At 37.1% G+C, this 20,198-nt stretch overlaps 1 protein-coding gene across 1 annotated transcript in view; it reads left to right on the forward strand.

Moving 5' to 3' along the window:
- Dnai3 (dynein axonemal intermediate chain 3) overlaps positions 1-20,198 on the forward strand; it is a 73,572-nt gene that overhangs the window by 14,398 nt on the left and 38,976 nt on the right. The window contains exons 3-7 of the mRNA XM_027935103.2: positions 6,620-6,658; positions 13,249-13,430; positions 14,028-14,132; positions 15,977-16,129; positions 17,216-17,415. Of these exons, the coding sequence (XP_027790904.2) occupies positions 6,620-6,658; positions 13,249-13,430; positions 14,028-14,132; positions 15,977-16,129; positions 17,216-17,415 (679 nt within the window). The remainder of the gene's footprint in view (positions 1-6,619; positions 6,659-13,248; positions 13,431-14,027; positions 14,133-15,976; positions 16,130-17,215; positions 17,416-20,198) is intronic.

The following is a 20,198-nucleotide window of genomic DNA, read 5'->3' on the forward strand; positions in this document are numbered from 1 at the left end:
TTGGCATGCACCTTTAATCCCAGCAGTTTGGGAGGCTGAGGCAGGAGGATCACAAGTTCAAAGCCAGCCTCAGCAAAAGCGAGGCACTTAAGCAACTCAGTGAGACCCTGCCTCTAAATAAAATACAAAATAGGGCTGGGAATGTGGCTCAGTGGTCAAGTGCCCCTGCATTCAATACCCAGTACCAAAAAAAAAAAGGAATTTAAAAAATAAATATATATAAAATAAAAAAAATTATATGTTTATTTTCACTAACTTAAATTAAATGTATTCATTTGGTAACAAACCACAGTAGTAATAGCAGGAACTGTAATTTTGTCACAAAAATAAATCATACCTCTTTTCATATTATAGATGTTACAGATATATTATTTATGCTCATTACAACCTCCAAAATTAAGGTGGTTGTTAGACTCACTGCTTGATCTTATTTAATGTGTTAATAAAGAAGCACATGAATTAACGAAGCATAGTTTTTCAAAATATATTAATGGCTAGATTTCAATATAGACTATCTCTCTTGTAACCTCACATTTTTATCTGATATATGAGCTTTACCATGCTGCCAAAGGGATTTATGGCACAAAATAGAAAAGGAGCTTTGGACTAGGAAGACATGTTGAAGGCAGGAACCAGAGGAAGCTGTGGAAAAGGAGGGCTGAGAATTCAGGAGACATTTTAATGAGCCCTAGTATTGAAGGGTGCCAGGACATTTCAAAGGATAAAGTGTTAAGACAGCATCTACTTAAATGAGTGAATATTCAGTCTTGGAAAGAAAGCAAAATAGATACAGAGGGGAGGAAACAAGAGTAGTAGACAAAGGAAACATAGGTTATCTCCGAGGGGTGCATGTTTTGTACTTGTCAGAAGACAGCTGAAAGGCCCAGGAGAACCCTGAAGACTAATCAGGGTCTTAATGGAGATTTACTGACAAGCAGTTCTTGGAGACACATTTACCAAATTCCCAAGATGTTAGTCTCAAATTTTATTCTAAATATCTGTTTAAAAACATAAAAGATGGGAGGCAAGCATGATAAGTTTATAAATACTTTGGGATGAGAGGCTAATGACCTTAGATAAGGTCAGCTAATTGAAGAAGACTCAGAAAGGTAAAGTTTCTGAGGACCTAGATGAAGAAAAGATGCTATTGCAACAGGTCTTTTCAAATCAAGATCTGCTGGCAACAGGCCACAGATAAATATGGCAAAAAGATGGGCATAAGCAAACAGCTTGTGTGTATCACACAAAGAAGGTAAAGAAGAAATTGTGGCTATTTAAGTCACTGTGCTATGTCAGTTGTAATTTGCACCACATATTCCTTCATCTGCAGTAGTCATCCTCCTAAATAATAGAAGCATCTCAAGAGGATATAGTTATGGACAAGTCTGGAGAGTCAGCTTGGAACCACGTCAAGGACAACTCTGAAGTCAGTGGAGCACCATCTTGGGTTTTGATCCACTTTTTGGAAGACTCATCCAATACCCAATTCGTCAGCTTCTGAAGTCTGTGGCTGTTAACCTAGATGATAGACAATGTGACCTTGGTACCTTGGTAGCAAGAAAGTACTCTAGAAGGGATGGATTAATTTATAATGACTATGAGTGGTTCAAACGTTGAAAATATTTTTTAACGAAATGCTTAACATTTCTCAGCGTTACCTTCTACAATTTCTGGTTGAAATCCAGTCAGCTCTAATGCTTTGAAAACCAATCATAACACAAATCCCTGGACATAACCTTTACTTTAGGGAGTAGATGAAATGAGATAGCTCTTCTGTTATTATTAGTAAGTACAAATCAATTTCAGCTGGAAACAGGAAAAATGTGAACATTTCAGAGTAATCTCAGTAAAGCAATAAATGATATTGAAAATGTGTTCATAACCTTTTAATAATCAATTTAATGGAAAAATAAAATTTGGAAAGTATTATATAACATGCTCAGTATATAAAATATGCACTTTTATGAAAAACTTCAATAAGCCCAACTATAATTTAAAATCAGTATTTTTTATTTGAGTTTTTTTTTTAAAAAAATAAAAATATTTATAAAAATAAACCTGAAATAAGTGTACTTATTAAAAGTATGCAGACATACTTATACATTATTCATTTGTTATAGGTACCTCCAACCAAAAGTGATTTGTTTTCTAGATATAATATTGGTGGGGTTTTTATTATTTGTAATTACTAAAATAAACTATGAGATTTTTCCTGAAACACAAATTCATTGTAAGATAGCTACTACCAAAGTTATCATTTTCTTTCCAGTTTTGACTATATTCACCAGTCTAATTTCAGCTAATGAATTTTCTATTTAGAAACTAAGACATGTTGCTTTTTAATTTAAAAGGCTTGCGGCCTCTGAAAAACTACAGAACAACCTGATTCTCCCTTTACCCTTGGTCACTAGTCTATAATTTAGAGACAGAAGTTAATTAATATTTGTGAAAGTAGTAAATGAGCTATTCTGGTTAGGCAGCAGGCATTTATAATGTGTCTTCCAATTTTGTCAATTTACTGTTGGAAAACTGTTCCTCTACAAAAATTGAGATTCAATCAAAGTACACAGATTACTTAAAAGCAGCATTTGAAAAGAAATGGACACCTGTTTACCTTGAGTATTTTAGAGAATGATGGTATTAAACTGTTACCTAATTCAAACTTAATACTTCAAATCTTGGTCAGACTTCTGATCTATAGTGATGTATGAAAATAAATTTGTGTTGTTTAAAGTCATCAAGATTATGATAATTTGTTATGGCAGCAGTAAAAAACTAATACAGCATGCATACTAGAAATTCCATGGACCATTAGGCAAAAAACCTTTTGTCCAGACTGGAGACTCACAAAAAATGGCAGAAGGGAAGAGGAAACTAAGCAATCATTAATTCAACTTTTTAAAACAATTTTTCTAGTATGTTCACTATGCTAGTTTTACGGATTATGCCAATGGACATAAAGACATAATCCCCATCTTCACAATTTACAGAGACTAATTTCACATGCCCTCAACTCCTAATATTCCCTATTTCAACAAATAGCAACCCCATGCCTTCAATTTCTTAGGCAAAATTCACTAAAATCATCCTTTATCCCCTCCTCTCTCAGACCCTATATCAAGTCATCAGCAAATTTCATTAGCTCCACCTAAATAATACAACTAGAATCCAAATCATGATTTTATTTTAGGAGATGGAGTCTTGCTACACTGCCCAAGCTGGCTCCAAATTCCTAGTCTCAAGCTGGCCTTGAATTTCTGACCTCAAAGAGACTTTCCTGCCTCAGCCCTCAGAGTAGCTAGAACTATAGAGACATGCCACCAGGCTGACCCAACCATTTTTGTTCATCCCACTTTCTCCCTGATCTATGCTGCGATCATCTCTTCCACGAATTGTTGAAGGTCTCTCATTTGGATTCCTGCTTCAGCCCTCTCCTTGATGCAGTCTTAACACAGCGCACCTGCTCATAGTTAAAACGCAGGTCAGGTGGAGTAAAGCAGCTCCTCAGCTCCAAACCATCCAGTAGCTCCACAACTTGTTCACAGTGAAAGCTAAAGCTTATACCTGACCTACCCCCCTGTGTGTATTATACAATTGTTCCCAATTATATTGTCCCCAACTCCTACCTCTCTTCCCTGTAAAAAGGACCATACATTCCTACCTATTGGCAAGCAGGCAGAATATCCCTCTCCCATCCCCAGAGTTGGCCCCATACTTTGCAAGGGCCCCTGGAACCTGAGCAGAAGGACAGGGTGCCAATGACAAGAAGACTTTCCTTCTGGCTGTTTTATTAAATGTGCAGGCAGCACTCCTGCCCTCAGAACGCTTCATACTTGCTTTTCCCTTGAATTAGAAACACTCTGTCTGTCTCCCCAAGATGTCTGCATTTTGGGCTTCCTCCATTCTCTGGGACTTTCTCCGGTGACACTTAGTGAGGCCTCCCCTGTCAGAGATTGTAAAATCATAGCTGCACCACTCCTGCACTTCCTTTCCCCTTCCTACTTTATTCTTCCTCTTAGCAACTATCACCACCTAAATACTCACTATTGTGCTCCTTTATTTTTTTCATTTTCTGTCTCATCCTAAAATGCAAGCTTTAACAGGGCAAGCATTTTTTACCCCTATTTTGCCTATTTTGTCCAATGCTGTTTCCCTAATACCTAGGATAACCCCTTGTCCATCCTAGTCAATAGATAATATGAGAAGGAATAGTGGTGACGGTGGTGGTGTGTTTGTGTGTGTATGTGTATGTGTGCATGCACACATGCCAGTGAGTGGTGTGCAAGATGAGGCTAGGTAGTGTTCATTTTTTGTGTGTGCATTTTAAGCCAAATGCTCCTGAAATAGAAAATGGAGATAAGGAATTGATAAGTACACTGAAAAGAAATCTTTACAAAAAAGAGCTAGGTCCAAGGCCTGAAATTATGCTAAAACTGACAAGTAGGATAGAGAACATTTAGTCTGAAAAGTTGAAGCTGAGCTTTTTTTTTTTTTTTTGAAAAATATTTAAAAATTCAGATTTCTACATCATAATAATATAGTGATGATTAAATCATAAATTGTGCCTTTCTATATGAAGACAATGATTTTAAATAATTTCATTTGTTTTTGTTTTATTTTGTAGTACTGAAGACTGAACCAAGGTCTGCCACTGAGCTACATCTTCAGTCCTTTTTTTCTTTTGAGACAGTCTTTCTAAGTTGATGAGGCTGCCCTAAAACATGCCATCCTCCTGCCTCAGCCTCCTGAGTCACTGGGATTATGGGTGTGTGCCACTGTACCCAACAAATAGTTTCATTTGTAATGAAACATAACAAACGGTTTCCAGTCTGAGGGACAATTTATTACAGAGAGAGCGTGGCCCTATAGCTGTACTGTAAGGGCTCACAGCCTGACCCACTGCCCACTGCTCTCTGTGTCCCCTCAGCAAAGTCATTGAATCTCTCAGGGCCTCTTTTCTCATCATAAAGTGGAGATAAAGATAGCAGTAATAATAAAATAAGGTTAAGATTAAGTTAAAAGTACCCATGAATTGCTTAAAAGCATGCCTTGCACGTAGTAAATGCTCCACAACCACAAGCTATCATTATTACCATTTGAAAAGCGTATTGGGCAAAAATCTGAAGATAAAGATATTTATAGGCACCCATATTTTGGGTCAAGATTTTTGTAATCCGGAAACTAGGTTTTAAAAAAAAGACTTGTGATTTTCTTTGATCATAGGTTATGAGGTAATAGTCAAACTGTGTTGATTTGTTAAAATGAAACAAACCATTCTGAGATAACTGAGTTGAAGATGATGAGATTTTTGATTAATCTTAAGTCTTCACGGACTCCCTGTGAGGAAGGTCATTGTTTTTACCATTGAAGAGATGAATATAAACTGAGAAGTTAAGTAATTTGCCTAGAGTTACTCAGCTGGTTAAAAGTAGAGCCTGTTTTTAAATACTGCTGGCTAAACTCCTGAAATCACACTCCTGACCATTAAATAGGAATGGGCAAGGCAGGCATCTTGGAGAACATGGGGATTTGATGTGATGGTAATGACCTTAATTAGTATTATATCTTGTCAAAACCGATAAGCAACTCCACGGAAAACATCCAGAGGCAGCCTCTGACAGCATAAATGAGACCTTAGTGGTTATATGCTCACATGCTAAGGCCAATGTACAACTTAAACTGTTTATTTAACAATTATGTACATATATGCACATTGTGGGCCTGTCCTTCCCAGCAGACTTTAAGCTCATCTTTGTAGCTGGGGCACCTGTGCTGGATCCCAGCACAAGGCAGCAGAGATCAACCACCTGGGGTGGAAACAGTAGTGAGAAGCAGGGGATCCAGTGCACTCTGTTGCACTTCCATGGCAGGGCCTCTGCGGAAACTTTGAAATTTTGGCAGGTCACCATCTTGTGCTTCAGCTGAATGGCTCCATTGGAACAAGATATTATCAGCAAGATTGTTTTCACAATAAACCATTGGTCACAGAACATCTACTCCACTGAAAATACATGTTGATTTAGTCCAGGGCAAAGTTTAGAAAACATATTATTATGTTCACAAAATGATATTTGAAATCGTAAGCTAGAATTTACTAATGATAATCTCTCTTTCAGCAGCCTACATCAGAACCATGGCTCCAAAAGCTCAAAGAGGAAAGAGCCCAGGTGGTGGGAAACGTGGTAAAAAAAAACATAAACCATTACCTGGTAAGATTATTTTTCATTCAAAGGGGATTTGTGTTTCTTCTACATATATTAGCAGCCAAAATGATTGTTTTCATGTATCAAGCAAAATGAAATATTTTTGCTGCCATAAAGTCAAAAACACATGCAGATTTCAATATTTGGGGATTAATTTTTACTTTGGATTCATTTTGTTTCACTATCAATTAAATACCATACATACGATGAATGCTGTAGAAAGTGTATCACTAAGCAATAACTTCGAGAAAAGCAATTACTCAGATTTTTCTATAATTATTCATAAGACAGTTTAAGTCTCCATTGTATACTTGTAATTATGCTCTAAATTATACCGTTTGGCAAAAGGTTACAATAAACTAAGATATTTACTTGATTGAAAAATGTACATATGATATCATTTTATTATATTCTAGATACTGAAGAAGAGGAACCATTAAATATGGAGAGCATGGGTAAGTAGAAATATAATTTAGTATTTATGTCCCAGTTTTATAATATTTTAATATGCAATAAGCAAGCACAAATATTATATATTGGGGCTGGGGTTATGGCTCAGCGGGAGAGATTTTACCTAGCATGTTTGAGGTACTAGGTTCAATCCTCAGACCCACATAAAAGTAAATTAATTAAAGACATTTTTAAAATGGGTGGAGTTAGAGAAGATAATGCTAAGTGAAGTTAGCCAATCCCCCAAAAAACAAACAAAAAAAAACACCGAATGTTTTCTTTGGTATAAGGAGACTGATTCATAGTGCGATAGGGAGCGGGAGCATGGGAGGAATAGACGAACTTTAAATATGGCAGAGGGGTGAGAGGGGAAGGGAGGGGGGCATGGGGTTATTAATGATGGTGGAATGTGATGATCATTATTATCCAAAGTACAAGTATGAAGACATGAATTGGTGTGAATATACTGTGTATACAAACAGATATATGAAAAAATTGTTCTCTATATGTGTAATAAGAATTGTAATGCATTCCACTGTCATATATAAATAAACAATTTTTTAAAAGATATCTTTAAAAGAATATTTATTACATATTGAACTGATCCATCAAAATGTCCAAAGGCTACCATTATACCATGTGATTTAGAATATAAAATGAAAAAAATAAAGAATAAAAAAATAAGAGATGAAAACAGAATTTCAAACTAAGAAATAGAGTTGGACCAAGAAGACCTTTAAAAATATATTTTGTGATTATTGAAAGATCTTTTGTAATTATGAAGTATTTTAAGTCTGCCTATTATAACTTTTATCAAAATAGTATTTTTCAAAGTCTGGTTCATAAGCATTATTTGTCTTTCCTTCATAGATTCCACTATTTCAAGGAAAGGGGTTGGCTTTCAAGGAAATGAACTAGAACTTAAACAACAAAACTAATGACATTCTTTCTTTTAAGGGTAAAATAATTTTATACCAACAGGACTTTTTCAGGGAAGTAGAGGAGAAACCTCACTTTCAGGTTTGATTTAGATGAAGATTTGGCTTTTGGTTATATAGGATAGGGAAATAGCTCTCACATTTCTATGCACCTATCTTTGTATCACTGAGATCTAGACTCCAATCCCATCTTAAGAGGCCTTTTCTTCATAGCATGTGTAACTGTCAAGTTAAAGTACAGACGTGTTTGTCAGCTCTCTGTCACTATTACAAACAATGGACATAATCAACTTATAAAGAGAAATGTATGCTTTGTCTCACAGTTTTGACTAGTTAGTTAGCCTTGTTGGTTTGGGCTTGCAGTGGCACATCATAACAAGAACACATGGCAAAACAAACGGCTTGCTTACCTCATGGCCAGGAGGTGAAAGAGAAAAAAAGGAAGGGACCCAGGTCCCACAGTCCCTTTCAAGGGCATGCCCCCAATGGCCTAAAAACCTCTTACTAGTCTCCACCTTTTGAAATTTCCACCATCTCCCATTAGTACCAAGCTGGGGACTAAGTCTTAACACATAGGACTTTGGGGAACATTCCAAATCCAAAAATAATACTCTTTATTCATGAAAATTCTATAAAATTGTTTCAATAATGACTTATCCAATACCAAATGTTGTTTCTAGGAGAAATACAGAATTATATTCCTTCAAGCCTCTGTTTACATTTTTATCAACTAGTCAATACACAACCTTGTTTTAAGTGTGTTTCTGTTTAAAGATTCCTCATTTAATATTTGAAATCGTATATATATCATTAATGCATTAACATTTAACATGTGACCAGTAATACTGTAACTCATGCCTGAATGAAGCTTATCTAACACGTATTTTCTCCATTAGGCATATCAGATTTCTTGCACTTAGGAGCACTAGACTGCACTTCAGCATTATCACCAATAAAATGCATGACAATGCAACCCAAAAGGTCCCCAAAAGGACGCAGACAACTTTGTAGGGACATTATTCTGTTTACTATAAGTGGTTAATTGCACAGCCTTTGGGACCAGACAGATCTGATTCAAATCATGATTCCTCCTCTTAATGACTATATAGTCCCAAATAACTTCACCTCCCTGAGTCTCTCTGCTTCCTCATCTGAAAAATGAGGTAGGATGTCTACCTCATGAGATTTTTGTAGAAATTAAAATAGGAGATACATTTCCTCACATGGGGCTATAACAAAATAAGTTCACACAACTCTTATCACCATAGGAAAGATAATAAAGATCAATGGACGAGAATAGTGTCCAAAAATAGACCCACCCACATAGATGTGTTCAACTTATTTCCAACAAAAGTGCAAAGGCAATTGGGTAGAGAAAAGATAGTCTTTTCAACAAATGATACTGGAACAATTGGATGTCTTTATGTAAAAATAAATAAGTTTCAATCCATACCTCACATCATATGCAATTAACTCGAATGGACCATAGGACTAAATGTACAACCAAATATTATAAAACCTTTAGAAGAAAATATGTGTGATCTGAGATTAGGCAAGGATTTCCTATAGATAATACCTAAAATTATTAGTTATTTTAAAAAATGCTAGGAATTTAAGAAAATCTCTTTAAAATCTTGATTATTTTCTTTTGTGGAATACCAGTTAGCAACAAAAAAAAGAATGAATCATTGCTACATGCAGCAAATAGCATGGATGAATCTCAAAATAATTATGCTTCTAAAAGAAGACAAAGAGTACACACTGTGTAATTCCATGTATAAATATTTCAAGTAAAAAAAGCATGTCAGTGGTCGGTTGCTTGGGGATGATGGAGGAGTGCAGGGAGAAAGGGGCAGGAGGAAACTTTTGGGGCTTATATATATTTATCAAATTCATATATTTATCAAATAGTACATTCAGATATATGCAGTTTATTGTTTGTCAATTAGACTTCAGTAAAGCTATTTTTAAAAAGCTAGATAGCAACCAAAATGAGGGGGGAAAGGGCACAGGTGAAGTATATAAAATGAATAGGTTCATTTAAATGAACTCTTTCAATACGTAAGACAATACATGTATAACCTATGCTTTAACTCGCACGGCCCTGGCTTGTGTACACAGCAAGAGTCTGAGGCATGAATTATGTAGAGCTCAAGTCTGTCTTAGATCCTGCTCTATCAAGTTGCTAGGTGAATATCTGCGCTTCACTGTGTCCTATGGAGCAGGACTCCTCTCTGTGCCCTCCCTGACTATGTGGAGGAGCAGGATTCTAATTTTGATGGCAGCTCCGCAGCGTCCACCTCTCAGTGGCTGACCTTGCAAAGGTTTCTCAGACTCTGTAGGCTTCAGTTCCTTGGTTTAAAAAAAAAAAAAAAAAAAAAAGAGACAGCTTTTGTAACCACTTCAGAATGTTGTGAATACTAAATAAGTTTGTAATGCATACAAAGTGTTTAGAACTGCACCAGGCACAGATGCTCCAATAAAAGAATGGCTGTTACATTGTTAGGCCTGAGGCCTGTACTAGCCTGCACCCTCCCAGCAGGTACAGCCCTGTGTCAGGCACTCTTGACCTCCATCAGCTTCAGGAGGCCCCAAGGCCTCCTCCTCTGCCCCAACATCTTCCAGCAACTAATATCCCATATGCTGGAAGCCCAATTGGGCCCATCTCAGTGCTGATCACCTTGGCCCCATTGCTGTAACCTGAGATACTTACTGTCCCTCTATGTGTGCCTCAAAGCATAAACAAGAACTGTTCTTGTCTTGAATTTATCCCCAGACCCTTTGGGGTGGCCAAAAGCATCCAGCCTTGCTCTCTTCAGTTTGGAGATTATTCTGATGGGCATGAATATACCAGCCTGTAGAGGTTTTTTGTAGTCTAGTGGCTGCCTTTTGTCTGATTAATTGCCAACTCCAGCTAGAAACAGTCTCTAAGGTTTATAAACTTATAGATAAAGGAATGTTATTAGATCCTATATTAAAGTCACCTTAAGAATGCCTAATTCTTGCAATAGGATAGCTTTGTGAAAAATATCAAGCTGGTAGAATTTGAAAATTTTGTTTAGGCTGGGAAGGTAGCATAGTACACAATCTTTGTCACTGTCTTTCCAGTTTCTTGGATGGCAGGCAGTTTTCTGGTCTGACTACCTGTGTCTTACCCTAATGCAAAGAGAGCTTCAAGGATCTACCTAGTCCTATTTTTAAAAGCTAACTAACAACCAATATGTTAAAAAAAAATTTTAAACCAAAGTGCAGATGAATTGTATAAAATATACATGGGTTGCTTAAATGAATTCTCTCAATATGTTTTTTTTAAATTTATTTATTTGTTCTGATTAGTTATATATGGCAGCAGAATGCATTTTGATTCATAGTACACAAAAGGAGCACAATTTTTCATTTCTCTGGTTGTACACAAAGTAGAGTCATACCATTTAAGTCATCATACATGTACCTAGGGTAATGATATCAATCTCATTCCACCATACCGTCTCCCTTCCACTCCCTCCCCTTTGCCCTATCTAAAGTTCCTCCATTCCTCCAGTGGTCTCTGCTCCCCACCTCCCATTATGGATCAGCATCCACTTACCAGAGAAAATATTCGGCCTTTGATTTTTTGGGGATTGGCTTACTTAGCATGATATTCTCCATCAATTTATCTTAAAATGCCATGATTTTATTCTCTTTTAAGCTAATATTCCATTGTGTATATATACCACAATTTCTTTATCCATTCACTTATTGAAGAGCATCGAGTTGGTTCCAGAATTTAGCTATTGTGAATTGTGCTGCTATACACATTAATGTGGTTGTGTCACTGTATGGTTTTTCATGACAAAACTTCAGAATTTTTACTATGTATTCAACACTATACAAATCACTGTCCACAATATGTTTTCAAAGGATTACTCATGTAATTCAAGCCAACAATTATTTATTGAGCATCTTGCATATGTCAAGTGTTATGGTTAGTATTTTGAGAGAGATAAAAATGGGTATTTGTCCCTAATTCATTATTTACTGAATTTCAAATGTTTGTTATACCAACTGATTGCAATTTAGAATATATTTCCACATATAGTCAGTGTTATGTGTGCAGTCATTCAAAACCCCAAAATATCCTGAATAATTGTACCATAGAACCACTTGGGTAGTGGAAAATGTTTCTACAGGAAAATAAGCTCAGAATTCCAACGTGAGGACACATACACTCCTCCCCTCACTGGTGCCTTTGCTGAGCAGCTGGAAGGAGGATGCTGAGATATGCAGGTATATGGGAGTTGGAAAAGATGACAGTGGGCCTGGGACCCCAGGAGTACAGATGTGAGAGAGAAAGTTCTGGGGGCAGATGCAGAGCCTAGAGTGTTTGGCAGAAGCTGATGGTGAGACAAAGGATAAGAAAATGGGAAGAAAGTTTAAATGAGTGGATGGCAACAGTCAAAATGCTCCCTTGTCCTCTTGCATCCTCTGTCCCAGGACATGCAGCTACTGAGGACAGGTCTGGGGCGGGAGGGAGGCACCAGAGACCAGGAATGGAAGCTTCTCCATCCCTCCTTCCTCCTTGGAGAGCAACCCTGGAACTGGTGAACCAGAGGGGAAACAGGGATTCCCTACCCACTTTCCTTCCAATGCCCAAGGGTTTCGTGATACAACTTAACTGAGAAGTCAATAATTGAAAAACATGAAGAAATTAGACTGTGAAAAGAAGAAGCCCTAAAGAGCAGAGTCACTATATTGGGTCAAGGGAAGGGGTTTTTCTTTGTGTGTGTGTGTGTGTGTGTGTGTGTGTGTGTGTGTGTGTGTTTTGTTTTGTTTTAAAAGGAAGTCATTGAGCAAATAAGTGTGCTGAGGGAAAACAGCTTAGGCATAGACAAGTTGAAGGGAGAGGAATAGTTGGTGGGACCCTGGCTAACGAGGGTTGAGGGGTGGGCAGGTCTTTTGCTTTGAGCAAAGGGTGAGACTGTGGCACCTGTGCTGATCAGCTGTTGAGCAGGATTCTGTGCTATACAGATCCTGTTTTCTGAGTGAAATGGAAAGCCATCACCTAGAGACAGAAAGCCACAGCCCAGGCAGGTGCCTGGAGGTGTTTAAAAAAGCAATAGAGGCTTGAAAGAGCCTGAAAAGATGATCAGATCTTTGAACCAATACTTTCACTTTTAAAATCTATCCCAAGAAAATATTTGAAATGCAATAAAATTTATGAGCTAGATATTTATTTATAGGGTTATTTACAATAATTGGAAACAAATGGGACAATTTTAGAATGTTTACCAATAAGGGTTTAAAATTATGCTACAGAATTAAATTAAGATGATGGTTTTTGAAGGATTAGTTAATGTCAGTAAAATACTTGTGACATAATAGTAAGTATTAAAAGCAGGATCCAGAATTTCATATAAGGTATATATGGGGTGACTAAAAGAAATATTAATAGAAGTTCTTTCTTGAAGGGTATGATTATGGGCCATTGTTATTTTCTTCCTTTTTGTTTTGCTCAACATCTTTTTATAATGGATGTATTTACTTTGAATATAATAACAATAAATTTGAAGTTTTAAATTTTAACCAAGAAATTTATTAAAAGCAAACAATTGCATATTCCCATTGCTAATATTTGAAGTAGTTATAAATAATGTCCAAATTCACTTTATCTCTCCTAGGTCATCCTGAAATTTATCCTATAGTGTTAACTACCAAGACCCAGGAAATATTCAACTGCCGAATAGATGAAGATATCACAGATGAAGTACCTTATAAGCTTATCAAAAAAGAAGATATTTTTGAAGATTTGCACAACAGAGACGCAGTATCTGATTTCCACCCAGTCAAAAAAATTGTCCAAGTAAGTACAATATCCCCCTTTGTTTTCTATCCTACCTCATTATGGTGCACAGTGTGTTATTATGTACCGGGAACATATAACATAAGTTTGAGAGGTTGTTAATTTCAAATCTGGCAGCCCCCCTTACCCTGAACAAACACTAGCCTGCCCACATCTCCTTGGAAATCCTGCTTGATTATCTTCTGTGAAAAGCAAAGCTCCAACAGTTCAGGTTAGTTGTCTTATCCTGCACCCAGTAAAGCTCATCCTTGCCCAGTTTTACCTTGAATAGAAATTTACCTCTTATTTTCTCATATTGCTTTGTTTAATTCATAATTTTGCTCATGATTTGTCTCCAAACATGCTATAGAGCACACCAAATAAAAGTAATGCTTCTCTCTTCCTGTTGGAAATAAAGTTGTATTGATAAATATCCCTGGACATTTTGTGTTTTTTAAGAGCTTTAAGTTAAGCAAATAATTTTGTGGTCTGGGGTTATCAGTCACAGACTAGTACTATGGCTATCTTTTATGGACTGATTAAAGAAAAATCAATATTGTGTCAGCGTCTGAATAAACCATTAAACATTAATCTTCTCTTTTGATTATATTCTTACAGGCATATCCTGGAGATGAGCTTCTGATTGTTTATGACAAAGACTTCAAATATGGACTCAACTTTTATCTTATTGGCACCGAAGAGGGCAAGGAAAACTATTTAAATGTAAGCAGATCCCAAGCCCATATGATTTGTCAGTTGTTGGAAGGAAGCTGTATCTCTGGGGGATCCCTATATGTATTCTGATTATTCCTGTTCAGCTCAGTTTCCCTGGGGCCCAGATCAGATTCAGGTGCCTAGAACAGGTGAGCAGTAAATGGAGGGTGAACAGAATCAGATGTCTCTGGGTGGTAGGCACTCTTCCTGCTTGCCTTTCATTAACCCAGCAAGAGAGAAAACCAGATTATCTGGAGCACCACTGGTCTCCTGGGAGTGTCTCTCCCTGGTCCATGATCCTTTTTTTCCAGTCACACCCATTATCATGACCTTGGGTAAATTATTAATCTCAAATCTATAACAGTGGCACCAATAGTACCCATTTGAATCAGATGGACTAATACAGGTAAAGCCCTTTGCTGAAGGTAGGCAAGAAAGGTAACAGATTTGTGAGATTCATAATTTGTTGGATGAGGAATCCCGGGAATTGAACTCAGGGACACTCGACCACTGAGCCACATCTCTAGCCCTATTTTGTATTTTATTTAGAGATGGGGTCTCACTGAGTTGCTTAGCACCTCGCTTTTTGCTGAGGCTGGCTTTGAACTCAAGATTCTCTTGCCTCTGCCTCCAGAACCACTAGAACTACAGGAGTGCGCCTCTGCACTCAGCAAGAGATTCATAATTTGAGTAGAATTATTTGGAAAGGTTGGTCAGATTGTTTGAGAGAGACACACAGATTTGCATGGTTGTCCAATAAGAAGAAAAAATAGGGGAAAGTCCCAGAATTTTAAATACCTGATAGTTTCTAATTTAAAACTAATCTTTCATTTTGCCTTAATACTTTAAATTTTATTTTTATCATTGTTTTCTCTGCTTTCATATTATTATTGTGAAATAGTTTAAATGTATAGAAAAGAGTGGTATAACAAATATCTATAAAATCACCACACAAAATGAATATTTTATATTTACTTCAAAAAAAATTTTAATGAAATAAAATAAAAATAATGTTTCACTCCTTTTGATATCATCCCTAATTTCATTTTCTTCACTCCTCTCTATAAGGAACCATTGTTCTAAGGTTGTTTTATAATATTTGTGCCCATGATTTTATACCTTTATCATATATGTATCCTCTGTAAATAATGTGTTTTGTTGTTTAATTAATTTAAAATTTATCATGAAGATTATGTCATTTTATATAAAGCATTCTGCAGTTTTTTTCAGAATAGTAAAATTCTAGAATCTATAAATATTGATACATTTGGATGTCGTATATATGTTGATTGTGTTTGTTCATTTTAATTGCTTTATGGGGTTTTACTTTACAATGATACCACACTGTCATTGATCCATTTCCCTAGTGATATTCATTTGGTTGCTAGTTCCTCCAGTATTACAAATAAAACAGCAGTGAACATCTTGGTTTTTAAAAAATTCATTGCTAATATTTAAGGGATATCATCTTTATTCATACTTACATTCCTTTTATCAAAGAACCTTTCTTTAAATCAGATAAAATTAGTTTTACATTTTATTATCAAATGTGGCATTCTGTGGTCATAAAGATGGGTAATAAATGACTATTTCTTATCATGCTTCCTTTTTTTCTTTTCCTCTATCTTCCCCTTCTTCTTCCTACATTCTTAATGTCTCTTTTTAATTCTTTATTCTTCCCTTTTTGGACTTAATTTACTTCTCATCATTCAAAATCATGAAACCTACAAAGAAAACAAACAGAAAGTACTTAATGAACTTACATAAAAGCAACATTTATTGCAAAATACATACATGTGATTGCAAACCTAAATTTGGTCATATATTTTAAAATGCTATTTCTTTTACTCCAGCCCCCAGAAGTACTACCAGAAGAACAGGAAGAAAATAAAGAACTTATTCCTGAAGACATATATGTTTACCAGCCACCTGTCTCTAAACCATGGGTTTCTTTGGGCAGTGAAAAAGAAATTGAGGAAGAATCGGTGAAGGAATCTACAAAGCAGGTCAGGGGCTTAAATATGACTTCCAGTTCTTACCTCCCTATAGCTGAACAACATTTATTCCTGAGGGATCTATAAAATTTGTTATATGTACTATGGGGATGTGTCTTTTTTTAATATCTTATAGACAAATGGCCATTTCCTTAGGTGTGTGTTATGGGTTGAATCTGCCCCACCCCCTAAAAGAGACACTTTGGAGTTGTAATCCCAGTTATCTCAGAATTTGACCCTATTTTGGAAAAGGGTCATTGCAGATATAATTAGTTGAGGTCACATTGGAGTAACATAATCCCTAATCCAAATTTGATTGGTATCCTTATAAGAAGATGGCTACATGTAGAATATGTAGAACAAGAAGAACACCCTGTGGAAAAGGTGGTAGAGAGTAGAACCATCTTAACTACTATCCAAGGAACACCAAGGATTGTGGCCAACACCAGAAGTCAGGTCAGATTCTCCCATCAACCCTCAGAAAGAACCAACCCTCCCAACACCCTGATTTGCGACTTCCACCTTCCACAACTTGAGAAAACAAAACCTGTGTTTTCAGCCACCTTGTTTGTGATACTTCCTTATCGCAGCCCTGGGGAATGAATATGATGGCATTCCTTCCCAGAGCATCTCCTGAGAGGAGGATTTGTGTGTGAGTGACTATTATGAATGTGCCCCATAAGATAAGATGAAAAACAGCAGGACAGAGACATGGAGGAAGTCCTGCAAGGGAGCAATCTCAGGCAAAAGTCCCCCAGGCCTCATCCTGAACCTGTAGAGGGGCCCTGCAATCTAAACTCTACCTCAGAGTTGTCCCAAACAGAAGCCGAGAAACTGGGCTTCCATATACCTCCTACCAGTCCCTTATTGGTCAAGATGCAATCTGTCGGTCACTTTCTGTTCCTGTGTTCTCAGTGGTGCTAGAGGGTCCTCCAAAGTGGGTGTAGCCAGGGGGAATGGAAAACTGAACAGGCACATGGAAATTGTACAAAGGGAGCTGAGAGGAACTGGGAACAATGCCAACACTGTCTACTATACATCCATTTTTTTTCTCCTAGGACTTCATTATGTTACCTTTGTTGCTTGCATGTGTTGCAGATTATATATATGATTTCTCGAAAACGAAATCAATTTGGTGCGCCAGTTACATTCAGTGACCAGAATGCTTCCAGTACAAAAGATGCCTACATTGACTGTACAGCCTACCCAGATAAAAACTTCACCCTTAAAAAACTCGAGAAAGATATTGGCATGCAAGTAATCCCCTTTGTCAAGGACATAAGCACTCAGACAAAATGGTAGGTATAGAATAGGCTTATGTATTTTTATAGACAATTGCCATAAAATTTAGCAACTTCCATGATAGTTTGAGAGCTCTTTATAAGTAATAGAAATGGATTGACAATGATCCTATAGATCACATAGAGTCATTCAATTCAAGATCTAATTATGCTCAATAATGCCGTTAAAAATCTTAAGAAAGTGAGATACAACTATGTAAGACTATAAAAATATGAGATGGGAAAATGAGTGATGTTAATAATTGCAATGCTGGTCATTCCTCACCTGGAATATTACTGTTTCTTCCTAACTGCTCCATTATACCACCTAAGTGATCATTTTTACACCTCAAGTCTTACTTCATTGGCTAGATTTCTTATTTGGTTCATTATTACTTACAAAAATACATTAATTCAGAGTTCTTGGGATGGCATCAAAGGTTCTGTTTTCCTCCATGATGAGGCAGACAAAGAATGACAGACAGTAGGAAAGTTTGGCAAGTTCTGAAGCAGAGACAGGATGGTAAGGCTATAGATATCCAGGTACTGTGGATTGGAGGGCAGAGAAGAGAAAGGCTGGAATTGAAGAGACTGACCAACTAGGAGCCTGTTGTAATTAAACCAGGAAAAATGTGACCATGTTTAAATTTACGTGGTGGCTGTCAACAGAGTGGAAGAAGTGGAAAGGAGACATGTGTACATACAAAATACTATGAACTCATCATTAAAGCAAACAAATAGCTTGCCCCCTACAGCTATTACCTAATGCCTCTGCTTTTCTTTGCAAATAAAACTCTTCACGGCAGTTTTCCATATTTTGTAGTTCCACTTTCTCTTCTGGCTTTCTGTCTAAGGCCCACTCTAAGCAGTCTTTAACAAGATCTCTGACAGTTTGATCCAGTGATCCATTTTCAGACCTTAGTCCACTCAGCAGTTTTTAACAGGATTGACTGTTGATCCCTCTTGAAACACATTTTCTGTTGGACTTATTGAAAACTCTTATTATCCCCTCCTAACTCACTGGCAGCTCTTAAGTCTCTTTTATTGGATCTTCCTCTTCCTTTAGAAACTGTCTAAACATTTCAGGGCACCAAGGCTATCTCCTTTTGATCTCCTTTCTAACTAGACTTAATCCTGGGATGATTTCCTTCTGTCCTGTGGTGTTTCCTACCATCTCTTTGCTGATGACTCCCAAATCTATACATGCAACCTCCATCTCTTCCCCGAATCCTACACTCATTTACTCATCTGCCTAATTGAATTGTCTAATGGTATCTCAAATTTAAATGCCCCAAAACAAAATTTTTGATTTTATATCCCCAAACCTAAAACATCCTGAATCTTTCTACTCTCAATAAATGACAATTATATACTCCTAATTACTCAGACCCAAAGCCTCAGATTTTCTTGGATCTATTTTCTAAATATATCCACTGCTATCAACTTGGACAAAGCCATCACCACTTCTTGTTTGGATTATTGCAATTCCTCCTGACTGGGCTTCTGCTATCTATCCTCTTCCTCCTACATTCTGTTCTCTATAGAAAAGCCAGATAAATCCTGTTAAAATGTATATTGGGAGACTGGGGTTGTAACTCAGTTGCTAGAGTGCTTGCCTAGCATGGGTGAGGCACTGGGTTCAATCCTCAGCACCACCACAAAAATAAAAAGAGAAATAAATAAATAAATGTTAAATTCTTTAAAAAAAAAAAAAAAGTAAGTTAGATCATGTCACTGATTAAAGCCCTCCAGTGGTTTCCATCCTAAAGGAACCTATAAGGCTTCACATGATCAAGAATCCCTTTTCCTTCCCCCTCTCCTTTCTCATAATTCCCCTTTCTCATCCATTCCAGCCACACTGTCTTTCTTGTTTCTTGGATTCTCCAAACACCCTCAGGCTTGGTATATGTATGCAGTTCCTTTACCTAGAATGCTCTTCCCTGCCAGGTATCTTTTATGTCTCCTTCCCTCCTCCTCTGCTCAAATGAGGCATTCCCTGACACTCCTACATAAAGGCTACCACTTTGATGACTATCTAACTCCTTACTCTGTTTTTCTTCATGGTGCTGGCATTGCTTAATATATATTTTTCATTGTCTCTTTTCCCCTCCCCATTTAGAATTTAAGCTCCACAAGACAAAAACTTTGTCTCTCTCTCCCCCTACCCCGTGTCTCTAACTCCTACAATAGTTCCTGACATGCACTTACTAAATGGGGAGGAAAAAAAGGAATAGAAGAAGGAAAGAGGAAGGATGGAGTTAGTGAAATCTTTCAGCTTGATCACGCATTTATATTGAGTGTTAAGGGAAAAGCCATGAAATACAGTAAAAGAGTTCAAGACCAGAAGAATCAGGGTCTAAAACATGGAACGTAACACACAAATGCTTTTCAGATATATTTAAGCCAAAAATCAGAAACTTTGAGAGTGCAATGTTAAAGTCAGGGCACAGAAACATAAACACCAAATGCTGGGCCAAGAAATGAATCAGAAACTAAGGAGGCAGATGAATTGACAGGCTTGAACCAGAGAAAACAAACAGAAAGACAAGGATTGGTAGTAAAGTCCCTGCAGGGAATGATGATAGTAGAGATCCATAAACTCCCAAAAAGTGAGAGTGAGACACAAAGGAGAGAGGTGATACGTAAGTACCAAAGGGCCCTGGATTTTGAGACAAATGTCCAGCTAAGCCAGCCAGCTTTCCTCTGGGTCCCTATCCCGGTGAAGACAAGTCCAAGCCAGCCAGGTTAGACTCAGTAGGTGGACTCAGAAGGGACAGTAAACCTCTAACAACAGGGACCCC

The sequence above is a fragment of the Marmota flaviventris genome, chromosome 10 (assembly GCF_047511675.1).
Source record: "Marmota flaviventris isolate mMarFla1 chromosome 10, mMarFla1.hap1, whole genome shotgun sequence".
Taxonomy (NCBI): Eukaryota; Metazoa; Chordata; class Mammalia; order Rodentia; family Sciuridae; genus Marmota; species Marmota flaviventris.